This window comes from Pristiophorus japonicus, chromosome 21 (genome assembly GCF_044704955.1).
Source record: "Pristiophorus japonicus isolate sPriJap1 chromosome 21, sPriJap1.hap1, whole genome shotgun sequence".
NCBI classification, from domain to species: Eukaryota; Metazoa; Chordata; class Chondrichthyes; family Pristiophoridae; genus Pristiophorus; species Pristiophorus japonicus.
This window is the reverse complement of record NC_091997.1, coordinates 63,075,095-63,089,374: the sequence shown is the minus strand read 5'-3', so window position 1 is coordinate 63,089,374 and position 14,280 is coordinate 63,075,095. Positions and strand designations below refer to the sequence as shown.

Below are 14,280 nucleotides of genomic sequence, written 5' to 3'. Positions count from 1 at the left end.
AGGGAGGATGTTTCCCCTGGCTGGGAAGTCTAGAACAAGGGGTCATAGTCTCAGGGTACGGGTTAGGAAATTTAGGACTGAGATAAGGAGACATTTTTTCACTCAGAGGGTGGTGTACCTGTGGAATCCTCTACCACAGAAGGCCGTGGAGGCCAAGTCACTGAATATATTGGAGGGAGATAGATAGATTTCTAGACATAAAAGACATCAAGGGGTACGGGGAAAAAGTGGGAATATGGTGTTGAGATAGAGGATCAGCCATGATCATATTGAATGGCAGTGCAGACTCGAAGGGCTGAATGGCCTACTACTGCTCCTATTTTCTATGTTTCTAGTTTTGAGGCCAGCCTGGAGAAGGAAGCACTTAAGTTGCAACACTTGTTAACAGAGGGCCGAGTGTCCCAGGCAGCTACATGATGTGAGTGGCCATTACATAAAAACTAGGAGCAGGAGTAGGCCATGCAGCCTCCTCGATCCTGCTCCGCCACTGAATAAGATCATTGCTGAACTTTGACATGCTCCGTAGTCACCTAAGTATTGACAACATGGCAGCACTCTTAAACCAGCTACAAATATTGCCCAGAGGTTTGTCTATAAACAATAAGAGAATATGCTCCCAAAATATCCCAAGAAAGCTAGTTCCATGAACTGCAGAGGATTCTGATGTTTATGTGGAGTGCTGAGCTCCAAGAGCAGCCTGTGTTTGGCCGTGTTGCTGTGCAGTGACTGTCTCTGGCCCAGGTTATTGTGCATGCTGCATTTAGCATGAGGTGAACAGGGGTCAGACAGGCACCCAACACACACAGAAACTCACCATCGTACTGAAGAGTCTCCAATCGGAACTAGTGAGAAATCCATAGGAACCATATCCATTTCCACACTTTCTCCCCCTCGGGATAGAGCCCAGAGATACGAGGCACAGGTTGGCAAGAACTAAGGCATAGGACCCAAGTGAGCATAAAATTACTGCCTTTCGGATGAGACATTAAACCGAGGCCTGGTGTGCGCTCTCAGGTGGGCATGAAAGATGCCATGGCATTATTTAGAGGAAGAGCAGACGAGTTCTCCCCGGAATTCTGGCCATTATTTATCCCCCAATCAACATCACAAAACAGATTATCTGGACGTTATCACATTGCTATTTGTGGGAGCTTGCTGTGAGCAAATTGGCTGCCGCGATTTCTACATTACAACAGTGACTACGCTTCAAAAGTACTTCAGTGGCTGTAAAGTGCTTCGGGACGTCCTGAGGGCGTGAAAGGCGCTATATAAATGCAAGACTTTTTTTTTCTTTCTGCCAGAGTTTAACCAGCCACTTGTTGCGCGGAACACTTGTTGGGGGGGGGGGGGGGGGAGGCGCGAGGGGAGGCAGCGTGAATTAGAAGGGGTAGTGCAATCATTCCATCAGGTAGGAATGGGGTTTTGAAGCTGAATGTGCGATGGAAATGTACAGGAAACAAGTGTCAGCCGATGCTCAGTGGAAGAGCGAGAGGCGCTGCTCCCGAGGGTAACACGGCACAACAGCACCCACCTGCTACTGCCATCCTGGCGGTCCTGCTCACAATGGTTCCCAGACTATCGATCGTGGCCACGCACTGATAAAATCCCTCGTCAGGTTTGTGGTGTTTCGAATGTACCACGCTCTGTATCAACAGGGAACCTTCCGGAAGCATCTGCCTGCGTTCATCTGAAACCAGGTTAAGGTACGTCCCGTCTTTCCTCCACTCAATTTTGACAGCGGGTTCAGCGAACACCGAACAGTTCAGTATTACTGAGGAGCCTCGTATTGCAAGCGTATCTGCGGGTTCCACAGTGAAGTAGAAAGGGGTGAATGTTCGGATGACAGATTCTGGAGAGAAACGGAGAAGCAACATTAAACTAAAAGAATCCTGGAATAGTACAGCACAGAGGAAGGCCATTCAGCCCATTGAATATCGATCCAGTTAGTCCCACTCCCCGCTCGTTCCCCATAATCCTGCACTTTTTCTCCTTCAAGTATTTATCCAATTCCCTTTTGAAGGCAACGACGGAATTTGTATCCACCACCCACCCGACAGAACACTTCATATTTCTGTAAAATAAACTCCTTGTGTTTAAAACAAGTGTGTTCAACAGTGGGGCAGAAAAATAATGGATTGTGACATCTGCGCACGAACATCAACACCAGATCCGCAGCCAGCCCAGAAACCAGCCAAGGCTGAAGGAATCAGTCCAAACCCCCACAGTGCCCAGTGGATGAATGCACTGCTCAGTGTGGGATGAGTGACAAGAGTCGGAGGGTCCCAGGAGCTTTACTCAGCAGCAATTTGCTGAGCTCAGTTGGGGCAGCAATACATGCACTGCCTTTGGCTTCAATATGGGGAGGGGTGGGGAAATCGAGCAGCACTCTCATTTCTGATCACTACCCAGTCAGCTCAGCAGGAAAGCAAACCTGTGGCTGCCAACTGGAGAGGATCAGCTGCGATGCCCCACGTGGTTAAATTGCCTGCTGATACTCATAGTCATGTCTCACGCGGAGGACGGTCATTTGAGCTGGGAACCACAGGGCTGCTTGCACCCAGGGAGCTGCACACCAGCATGGGTTAATGTCTTCAGGAGAAAAGAGAAAATATCTGGAATGTGACTGGAACGCGAGTGAAATGAATGGGGATGGAGATTTGCAGATGTGACTGGAGGCTGAGCCAAGGCTGGCAAACACTCAATGGGAGCTGTAATTTCGATTTCAGAAATGCAAATCAGGTGCACGGCTGCACATCGAGACTGTGCTTCAACCACAAAAAGAATGCCACACACTGGAACACGAGGCGCAGCCTAACACACACATATTAATGTGAAATAAAGCCCACTGCTATCACTGAAAATGTGTCACTTGGTCGCTCAAAGCAACGTGTCGAGATTGTGATCAACACATTAAACACCAACGCTGTGCTGGGTCTTGTTAGCAGCTCCAAGCACCCTCCGACTATTTAATTCCTCTTCAGCTAATCCTACTTCCCATCAGTCCTGTAGACTGAGCACTTAGCTGCGAGCTCTGAGAATTTGAGGACCATAATCCTTCACAATAGCAGCACCTCATAGGCTCTCAGTAAGTTGACTCCACAGTAATACCTGGAACTCTTAAACCAAGGGTCCCCTTTTACAATGGCCAGCCTGGTGATTAAAACGCTACCAAGGGTGCCGGACTGAGCCATGCTGACCAGAAAGCCCCAAGTTCCATCATCAGTCCGTGCTGAGTTACCTGATCTCACTCAGGTTGCTGGTAAGGAGCGCTACAAGTGGCCTCTGGGTTCCTGCTGAGTGTACTGTATAGTGACACATGAAATGTAATTTGTTTGAATGTACTACAAGGTATCCCGTATTGGACCGAATTGCACTTGAACTGGAAAACAAGAAAATGTAACGAACGGAACTGCCGTCAGCACCCAAATAATAGTGTATGGGATTGCTGACCGCAGCTAAAGGTATTGAAATGCCTTTGAATGTACTGTACAGATTTTTTTATGAATAAAGTATATTTTGAAATTTAAAAAAAGTTCTTGCTGCTGATCATTATCTGGTAATTCCTGCCACGGATTAAACACCTCGGGTGATGATAGGATTGCCCTCCATAGTTGAATAGCCTATTGGTGCTCTTTATCAACTCTTTGGGTAGAGGGACGAAGAAGAATGGCTATATGAGTGAAGTATTAGAGAACTTGGAGACCTATGCAACTGTACCCCAGTGAGAGTCAGCACCTTCAGGGACTGTACCCCAGGGAGAGTCAGCACCTTCAGGGACTGTACCCCAGTGAGAGTTAGCACCTTCAGGGACTGTATCCCAGGGAGAGTCAGCACCTTCAGGGACTGTACCCCAGTGAGAGTCAGCACCTTCAGGGACTGTACCCCAGTGAGAGTCAGCACCTTCAGGGACTGTACCCCAGTGAGAGTTAGCACCTTCAGGGACTGTATCCCAGGGAGAGTCAGCACCTTCAGGAACTGTACCCCAGGGAGAGTCAGCACCTTCAGGAACTGTACCCCAGGGAGACTCAGCACCTTCAGGCACTGTACCCCAGAGAGAGTCAGCACCTTCAGGGACTGTACCCCAGGGAGAGTCAGCACCTTCAGAAACTGTACCCCAGGGAGAGTCAGCACCTTCAGGGACTGTACCCCAGGGACAGTCAGCACCTTCAGGGACTGTACCCCAGGGAGAGTCAGCACCTTCAGGGACTGTACCCCAGGGAGAGTCAGCACCTTCAGGGACTGTACCCCAGGGAGAGTCAGCACCTTCAGGGACTGTACCCCAGGGAGAGTCAGCACCTTCAGGGACTGTACCCCAGGGAGAGTCAGCACCTTCAGGGACTGTACCCCAGGGAGAGTCAGCACCTTCAGGGACTGTACCCCAGGGAGAATCAGCACCTTCAGGGACTGTACCCCAGGGAGAATCAGCACCTTCAGGGACTGTACCCCAGGGAGAATCAGCATCTTCAGGAGAGAAATAAGTGGTGGGGAGAAAATTAATGGCTATCCAGTGATATATCCCAAAATGTCTTCATGGTGTTTGTAAATCATCAACATGATGCAGCAGCCACTAAAAGTGCTGGTTACATGACAGGATAGCCAGTGCCAGCCTCGCACATGTTCACCAGATGCTGTGACAGGATGTCCAAAAGCAGATGTGCGGCCCATGAAGGTCCGTCCCCATTCCAAGCAGCCTCTGCTGGCAGGAACATTAGTGCCGGTCTAACTGTGCCTTCAGCTTATGAGGCCTCTGGGAGATGAGCAGATGAGAACAGAATCGAGCTCACTTGTGACATATTCCATCGTCGGATAGTCTGCCAACACTCACTGGCTCGGTGAGTGCATGAGAACAATGCCTTGGGCAAGGTATCGGAGGTTGCCAGTAGTGAACTGCACACCAGCATCACCATTCGACAGAAGGGAAGAAAACATGTTTGTTTTACTGTGCATGTTCAGTGAGACCAAGTAAGACGGCATACAGTTGATGTTGAGATTAGGCAGAGCTATTTGAGGTGGGACTGTCAGCGGAAGAACAAGGTCACTGCAAAATAGAAGAGTGCAGGTGGAATAAATCCAGAAGCTTGGTGGAGAAATCTGGATGATATCCAAGTCTCTCTCACATTGAACTCTCTCTCGCTGCGCTGGGAGCTTGTCCTAACTCACACCAAGTCCCGCTCACCCATCACCCTGTGCCCGCTGACCTACACTGGCTCCCGATTAAGCAATGCCTCGATTTAAAAATTCTCATCCTTCTTTTCAAATCCCTCCTTGGCCTTTCCCCTCCCTATCTCTGCAATCTCCTGCAGCCCCACAACCGCCCCCCCACTCCCCAAGATGTCTGCTTATTTGAGCATCCCTGATTGTAATCACTCAACCATTGGTGGCTGTGCCTTCTGTTGCCTAGCTTCCAAGCTCTCTGGAATTCCCTGCCTAAACCGCTCCGCCTCTCTACCCTCTTCTTCTTTTAAGATGCTCCTTAAAACCTACTTCTTTGACCAAGCTTTTGGTCATCTGCCCTAATTTCACCTTATGTGGCTCAGTGTCAATTTTTTGTCTTTATAACACTCCTGTGAAGCACCTTGGGACGTTTTACTACGTGAAAGGTGCTATATAAATACAAGTTGTTGTTGTTGAATATGTTATCACATAATTAGCAGTTATTACCAAGCCCCCGTTTTTCTGCTTAAGGGATGTTAAGGATCACACGGCACTACCCAAATAGCAGGGAGTTTTCCCCGGAGTCTTGGCCAACATTCTTCCCTCATCCAACGATACCAAAAACAATCTGTGGAATGTTGTGATGCATAAAATGGAGGTCATGTTTGCCTATCATCATCATCATCATCATCGGCAATCCCTTGGAATTGAGCAAGACTTGCTTCCACTCTTAGCATGAGTTCTTAGGTGCTGCACAGTCCAATACGAGAACCACAGTCTCTGTCACATGTGGGACAGACAGTGGTTGAGGGAAGGGGAGGGTGGGACTGGTTTGCCGCACGCTCCTTCCGCTGCCTGCGCTTGGTTTCTGCATGCTCTCGACGATGAGACTCGAGGAGCTCAGCCACTTCCTCCACTTATATGACAGCAGTATGTGAAACACTTTGAGACATTTCTGAGAGGCATCTTCTTTCTTTTCAATTAGCTCGCCCCGCCGCCCCAGGCACACAAAACTAACAATGCCCATAACAACATGAGATTGGTTTAAACCGGAGTAAGTTGGCACAGAATTCAAATTTCACACAGTAGACCTTTCCAGGATTGGGGTGTTTAATAGGGGCAGGCTATACTCTGAGACACTGAAGCAGACACCATCACTGAAACCCCAAGAGGATGAAAAGGCAGTGAGCATAAACGTGCTGGTAGAATTCCACGTCGCTCTGATGACTGGAGACTCTATAATGTTAACGGCAACCTTGACATTCTGTCTAGAGGATATCACTGTGAGGGAATGGGATTAACATCAGTTGAGATTCTGTTAGTAACGCAGGGTAGTGGCTAGGAAGAGGTACTGAGCCCAGCAGCATGTGGAAACGGGCACAGTCGAATAGTACCCTCGTACCGTTTGACCCAGTTACACCTCCTAGCCTGTACTGAGTGCTTCTTCACTGATATTACTCCAACTGCCTCACACTCGGGCTCAGTGATTTCTTCCAAGTCAGATGATGCCGGTACTATCTTTCTGAATACAGCAGAAACAAACATAAAAATAAAAGATATATTAATTAAATCATCGTATGTCTCTCACTGATGGTGAGATGTCCTCTTTGGAGCAGACTTGGTTTGCAATGCTGAGAATTAAATGAACGGGAGACAGGGAGAAAGCAGGGAGGCACCCTAAGGCTAAACGACATCTCGCAGCAGCTAGGCTCTGAGTGACAGAACAAAGGAGGCCAGTTTCAATAAGAGCTGCCCACTCTCGTATTACCTCCATCACATTGTGACAAGCTTCTCAAAGGATCACGACTGACAGTCCTTGACACAGTCTTTCAGATCACTTCCATCATATCTCTCGTGCCATTTCCTGGCCCAATCAGCACTGCTCCACATAACCTTTGCACCTACACAGCAGAAAGCTGGGGCTGAAGTCACCTCGCTGAGAGTTGCCTGTGCTCTGCCTGGGATCGGTAGATACTCATTGTACATCTTGCCTCTCTGCTAATCCGGACATTTGGCTCATCCACTCCGACACCTCCCGCCCCTCCCCCCCCCCAACCCCCACCCACCAGTTTCCTCCTCTCCCAAAGGTGCTAACTGACCCTTTGCTGGGATACAGCTCTCCAGGCACCAGCAGTCTCTTGTGCTTCACCCTAATGCCGAAACTATAGGTGTGACTACAAGCAGTGATCATGCTGTAACTCCTCATAATGTTCCACCTGGCTTTAAACAATGCATACTGGAGCATTATATTGCAACCCACCAGTAAAGATCCAGCAATTAAAATTCGTGTTCAGTGAGTGGGGTGCCACCCACACATATAATACGTTCCCTCATTGACATGACTGACATTGATAATAACTGATGAACACTGTTAAGGCTAATTGTATTTGAACAGCTCCTTAATGAAGAGCGCACTGCAGCCAGTGACCTCATACTTTCTTAAACAGGCCATGTTTTCAGACTTGAGGTCGTGTCACACACTTACAATTAAAGCCACTCCACTCTTATAACAGCCCTCAGAAGCCAAACCCTCCAACTGGGGCACAGATTACTGTGAATGTAGAACCTGGAACACAAGATGCTGAGCAGCCCAAGTCAAGTATCGTTAGTAAACACTGCTACAGGAGAGACTTACTGAGGCTGTGTGTGCACAACACTGAGACCCTTACAATGATGGGGAAGAAGCAAAACGATTGAGAGAAGCTATCCTGAGACAGAAGTAGATACAAGAGAGAGGGGAAGAGAGGCGAGAGAGAGGGGCAGAGAGTGAGAGAGGGGGGGCAGAGAGTGAGAGAGGGGGCAGAGAGAAAGAGAGCGAGAGTAGGGGGGCAGAGAGCGAGAGAGGGGGGCAGAGAGCGAGAGAGAGGAGCAGAGAGTGAGAGAGAGGGGCAGAGAGAGAGAGGGAGCAGAGAGCGAGAGGCCGAGAGAGAGGGGCAGAGAACGAGAGGGAGGGGCGGAGAGCGAGAGAGGGGGCAGAGAGTGAGAGAGGGGAGCAGAGAGCAAGAGAGAGGGAGGGGTGCAGAGAGAGAGGGGGGGCAGAGAGAGAGAGGTGGGCAGAGAGCCAGAGAGGGGCAGAGAGCGAGAGAGGGGGGCAGAGAGTGAGAGGTGGGCAGAGAGCCAGAGAGAGGCAGAAAGCGAGAGAGGGGGGGCAGAGAGTGAGAGAGAGAGGGGGGCAGAGAGAGAGAGAGGGGGGGGGGGCAGAGAGAGAGAGAGGGGGGGGCAGGGAGAGAGAGAGTGGGGCAGAGAGCGAGAGAGAGAGGCAGAGAGTGAGAGAGAGGGGCAGAGAGCGAGAGAGAGAGGGGGGGCAGAGAGCGAGAGAGAGAGCAAGAGAGTGGGGCTGAGAGCGAGAGAGAAATAGGCAGAAAGTAAGAGAGTTAGACAAAGGGAGGCGACGGAGAAGGGGCAGAGCAAGAGGGGAAAGCAAAAAAGGCAGAAAGAGGAAGTGGGAGGCAGAGAGAAAGAAAGATGGGGCATGGGGAGCAGAGAGGTAGATGGATAGAAATAAGGTAGAGAGATAGAAAAAGTGAGACAGACACACAAAGAAAGCATTGGCTGAGACAAAGAGAGGTAAGGTTACAGAGACTTGGATATAATGGAGACTTATAATGAAGGAGACAAAGGAGTGGTGGGACTTTGAGCTGAATCACAGATAGAGGCTAACTGGAGAGATATAACGTGCACCGGGGTGCACCACCTCAAACAAGCCTATTAAATCGGACCAAGTGCTTTATTCGCACAAGCTCTGGTCTCCTCCCACTAACCTACACTGTAAATGAAGCAGTCTGGCCTCTGTGTGTCCTGAATTTCATCACCTCCCACTGCTTGCATTTCCCAGACAAATCTCCCTGTGAATAAGCATCATCCTCTGTTCCTTATCTGATATTACAGAGATTTGAAAAAAGACAAAACGGGTTTGGCCGAACCCCACACAGCAAGTAATATTTGCCCCTGTCCTTATTTTCAGTCCTAGGAAGATTAGGAATAAACTGACTCTAGATAGATTCCATTTTATCAAACGTATCTATTTCGGAGCACTGGGAGATTAATATTCTGCCCACTATCACAATATGCAGCACGGTTCCAATCTATAAAGTACACACACTGCCCGTGCGACCAGTGCTCTCGGGGGGCCCGACAGCAGCTCGTCACATCAAATCCATTGTCTTTGAAATTTGTTATTCGCAGCAGTGTGGTGTTGGGGCCTGAAGGGATAGTTCCATGCACGAGAATTCCTGGCAGTCCTGCTGGGTTAGGGTTGAGAATAAAGAGAGCTCCACAATCGCTGAACACTACACCATACAGCATAGTCACACACGAGGAACACATACCCTGCACAGAGCTCCAATCTTTAGAAGAAACATTCAAAGACTGAAAGATTGGAACATGGGCAAAGAGCAGAATCTATCTGATCAGAGAGCTCACTGCCAGTAGTACTTGCATCTCTCTAGGAACTAAGCTCAAATCCACTGCCTTCCTCACTCTCCCCTCTCCCTGTATCCTGACTGCACTGAAATGAAGATCAGACTGCCACCTGCCACTCCAATTCATTCTTTCCCAGGATTTCAAAACTGTAGAACGCCTCACCTCCCTCAAGAGTTCTCCCAGTATCCTGGGCCAATATTTATCCCTCAACCAACATCACTAAAACAGATTATCTGGTCATTATCTCATTGCTGATTGTGGGATCTTAGTGTGTGCAAATTGGCTGCCGTGTTTCCTATATTACAAGTGATTACACTTTTAAAAAAATACTTAATTGGCTGTAAAGTGCTTTGGGACAGCCTGAGGTAGTGAAAGGCGTTATATAAATGCAAGTCCTTCTTCCTATTCTCTTCCGCCTCCAATGCACAGGCTTTTAACAGGTTTTGTGTCAACTGCTTCTTCCTGATTTACCGCATCTCTTTTCAATCTTGGTGCGGTCCCTCCCAATGGGGCTGACCCCTTCACCCATGTTTCTTAATGTCAAATATTGTCCCGTGACAGGCAATGAACTAGCCATTTCACTCTCAGGATTCAGCAAACACACCTCTCACCCATCGCAAGGAGTCCAACAGCGGCTCTGGTAGTGAGATCACAGAGGAAGATCTACTGGGGACAATCCCACCTCTCTGCCAGGGGAACCCCTGCCCCCCCCAAACCAACTGCAGAGAAACCAGGTCCACTGTGTGAAAAATGTTTGTGTAACAAACTGCAGAAAAGCAGGGAACAGCTTCTGAGCATCAGCGACATAGCGTCGGTGGACAAGTCAGCTGCAGTTGGGAAAGGGAATATAAACAGATACAGAAATGCTGGAAAAACACAGCAAGTCAAAGGCTAGACAGGGCTGTAGGGCTGGAGAAGGTTACAGCACAAGGAGGGGCAAAGCAATGAAGCGGTTTCATTGTAAAATTGAGAATTTTGAAGTCAAGGCGTTGTGGGACCGGGAGCTAACGGAGGTCAGTGAGCGCCCAAGTGACGGATGAGCAGGACTTAGTGAGGGATCGGATTCAGGCAGTAGACTTATTGATGAGTTCATGGAGGGTGGAAGATGGGAGGACGGCCAGATGAAGGTTGAAACAATATTCAGATAACAAAGGCGCAGATCAGGGTTTCAGCAGCAGAGAGCTGAGGTGGGGGAAGGGGTGGGAGGGAGTCGAGCGATGTTACAGAGGTTGAAGTAGGCAGTTTTAGTGATGGAGAGGATATGGTGTCGGAAGCTCAACTCAGGGTCACATAGAATACCTTGGTTGCAAACTGTCTGGTTCAGCCTGAGACAGTGACCGGAGAGGTGGATGGAATCAAGGGAACAAAGTTTATGGTGAAGACAATAGCTTCAGTCTTCCCCACTCTTTAACTGGAGGGAATTGCAGCTCATCCAGGATGGGGTGTTGAACAAGCAGTGCGGCAACACAGAGGCGATGGAGGGGTCGAGAGGTGCTGGAGAGGAAGAGCTGCGTGCCGTCAGCGTACCTGTAGAAGCCGACTCCGTATGAGGATGACGTCGCCAAGGGGCAGCATGTAATTAAGGAAGTGAAGGGGGCCAAGGATAGATCCTGGAGAGATTCCAAACAAGGGCAGTGCCACTGAGCTGGATAATGAAGGAGAGGCAGTGGATGAGGATGGTGTGGTAGATCTGGTCAACGCCTGCAGCCATTTCCAGTCCATTGCAGATTTCAGGTGTTTTTATATCTCTTACACAAAAACACACAAATCCCCAATTATTACGCATCCAAGGAGTTTTCCAGGAGGCTGGAGGAAGCCATGGGCTTTAAGAATCCCCCGGAAACCCGCAATAATAAAGCAACAATTGACATCCTGCTGACATTCATCATTCATACATCATAGGCAGCCTCTACATCTAGACCCGAACCCAGCGAGGAGCCCGGGGGGGGGGGCACAGCGAGGAGCCCGGAGGGGGGGGGGGGGCTGCACAGTAAGGAGTCCAGGGGAGACCTGCTCAGTGCGGTGTCCGGGGAGGGGGGGGGGTCTGCTTGACCAGGAGTCCGGCGGGGAGGGGGCTGTTTGGCCAGGAGTGGGGGGGGGGGGTGCATGGCCAGGAGTCGGGGGCTGAACAGCGTGGAGTCAGCAGCCCCCAGGAGAGAGGGGGGAGGGGCAAAAAGAAAATGTCACGCAGCGGGGCAGCAAGGATTGGCACGGTGAAGAAGCCCTCCTATTTTGGGCACAGTCGCAGTCAGTGCTGGTGCTGATGTGCGCATAGAGCTGATACAATCTCTCCAGGATGTAACATTCAGTGACTAGGAGTGAGGCAGCGCTCCAGGCTCTGTTGGAACTGGGGGCGTGAGGCGGAGTTCCGCTGGACACAAGCTGTCAGCCGCGTGCTGCTGTTTGTGTTCAATCCACATTTCCTCTCCGCATGTACACGCCATTCAAATTAGGGGCTTATTGCAAGAAAAACAGGAAATATTCCATTAATAGTTCCTTCCACACCTCTTATCAGTTTGAATGAGTGCAGAGGGCTGTCAACGCATTCACAGCCCTGATAGGCACTACCAGCAACCCTGGTGTGTTGAGCTGGGCGGCCACACCAACACCCTCTCCACAAACATAGTGACCACGCCAAGTGTGGCCGCACCAACCTCCCCATCCCCAAATACCAAGACCCTAATTGCCATGTGCCCACGCCACGCATCAAGCCTGTTCACCCTCCTGTGTGCAGCTGTTCCTATGGCCCACAGCGGCCGAGGTTAACAAACGAGCTGTGTCTCTGCCACAGTACACAAGGCAAGTATCGCTGATCGACACCCAGCACACAATGTGAAGGAAAAGAGACAGAACAGAGGATATTAAGTAAAGATGTGATTCCAGCCATCGAAAAAATAGTTCTTAAATTGAAGGTGTTGCTCAGACAAAGTCTCTCTGGGATGTGTTACGCTATAACTGATGGGAGTACATTATTAGACCAGGAGAACCCAACGCTGCTGCATCTCACGTGTAGGTAAATCTGGTATCAGAACACCAAGATCTGTTAGTATCAGTGGAGTTTAATGCTATATGTGGTCTTTGAGGCTCTATGGTGCACATTTAATCAGCCCACAAAGACAAAAACCTGGACCCTCTTATAGACCACCAAACAGTGGGAAATTAATCGGCAAACAGGCAATTTAGAGAGGTTACCGTAGTAACAGTTGTAATAAAGTGGGACTGTAACAATCCCAAGGTGAACTGGGATAAGGCAAACACTGGCGGTCAAAATGGTTTCTAAAATGTTTCCTTCCTCAATCTGTATGTTGCATGTCCAACGGTGATGGATGCCGTGCTAGATCGGATTCTGGGTAACATGGCAGGAGGAGGTGAGCAACAGGAAGGCAGGAGAATAACTGGGAAATAGGGACTACAACCTAATTGGGTTCACAATCAATTCAAAGAAAGAGACTCCAAAACAGAGACGTTTGACTGGGAATTCGCTCATTTCAATTGGATGAACAAGCTCAGAGCCCAGATTAAATGGCTGGACAAGATATCAGATCAAACGGAGTCAGGTATTTAAATCCAAAATGACTAAGGTGCGCATTAAACACGTTCCTACCTGGAGTAAAGGGGTCAAAGGTTGGAATTCCAGGGATAAATAGAGAGGTTAGAGCAATAATGAGGTTTAAAAAATAAATACATTGGCATTAAGCAGAAGGAATCCACAAAACAAGTGTAAACTAATAAAGGGAAGGGATTAATGGGACTCAGAGTATGAAGGAAGACCGCCAATTGGTACAAAGGAAACACCAAGGGCCCGAGTTTGGTCGGCTTACCGCCGGCTGCAACTCGACGGTCTCGATGGTTTCTGGGCGCTCTCCCCTCCGAGCGAGTTTGGTGAGGCCCTCTCGCCGGCGGGGAGAGAAGACCGCTGGGGGACCGTCTGCTGGCAGCGCCGGCGTGCAACGCCCACAAAAGTCCCCCCGCCCGCCCAGTCCCCAGTTTGGTCCGGGCAGTCCACCGCTCCAGCAGCAGAAGAGATCGCCGCGTGGAGGCAGGTCTGACCTGAATGGTGAGTACGAAGACCTGCAGGGATTTAGGTGGATGGGGTCCCCCGAAGGATTTCTGGTAGGGTTTTTTTATTGTTTTGGACATTTTTGAATTTCAGCGTTCCCTCCTCCCTGGGCCCGACTTTATCCTCGGCGGTACTTTGCCGAGGATTGCATTTGCCGCCCAGAGTGGGACCTACCGCCCACTGCTGCCCAGAATTGGCATGCAAGGCGCATTTTTGCCACCGGGTGGTTTTTCCCACATTTTTTCATGAAACTACTGCCCAAAATACCATCAGGATCTTGGGTGGATCTTGGCTTTCACCAAATTCGGGCCCCCAAGTGGTTTATGAGCATGCAAGAAATAAAAGGATAGCCAAAGATGTGCCGTGGCCTCAAAGGGAGCCATCTTGTACATGGGGGAATAGTCAATAAATATTGCACCTTGGTTTGTAGAGGAAGGGGAAGATGGGCATGCAGAAGAACCTAAAGAGGATGTACATAATTTAAAGAGAATTGAATAAGTATTTGAAATGAAATAATATAAAAGGGGACAGGGAAATGGGATTATATTGATAGTACCAGCAGGAGAGCTGGCAGGATGGACCACATCTGTGTTGGCATCTCTAGGATCCTATCAATAGTTACACACATGCTACTTACCCACACT

At 49.4% G+C, this 14,280-nt stretch overlaps 1 protein-coding gene across 4 annotated transcripts in view; it reads right to left on the bottom strand.

The window, feature by feature from the left end:
* Positions 1 to 14,280, bottom strand: part of LOC139234030 (neogenin-like) — a 164,667-nt gene that overhangs the window by 106,095 nt on the left and 44,292 nt on the right. For all 4 annotated transcript variants that reach the window (XM_070864881.1, XM_070864884.1, XM_070864883.1 and 1 more), the window contains exon 2: positions 1,532 to 1,849. In XM_070864881.1, the coding sequence (XP_070720982.1) occupies positions 1,532 to 1,849 (318 nt within the window). The remainder of the gene's footprint in view (positions 1 to 1,531; positions 1,850 to 14,280) is intronic.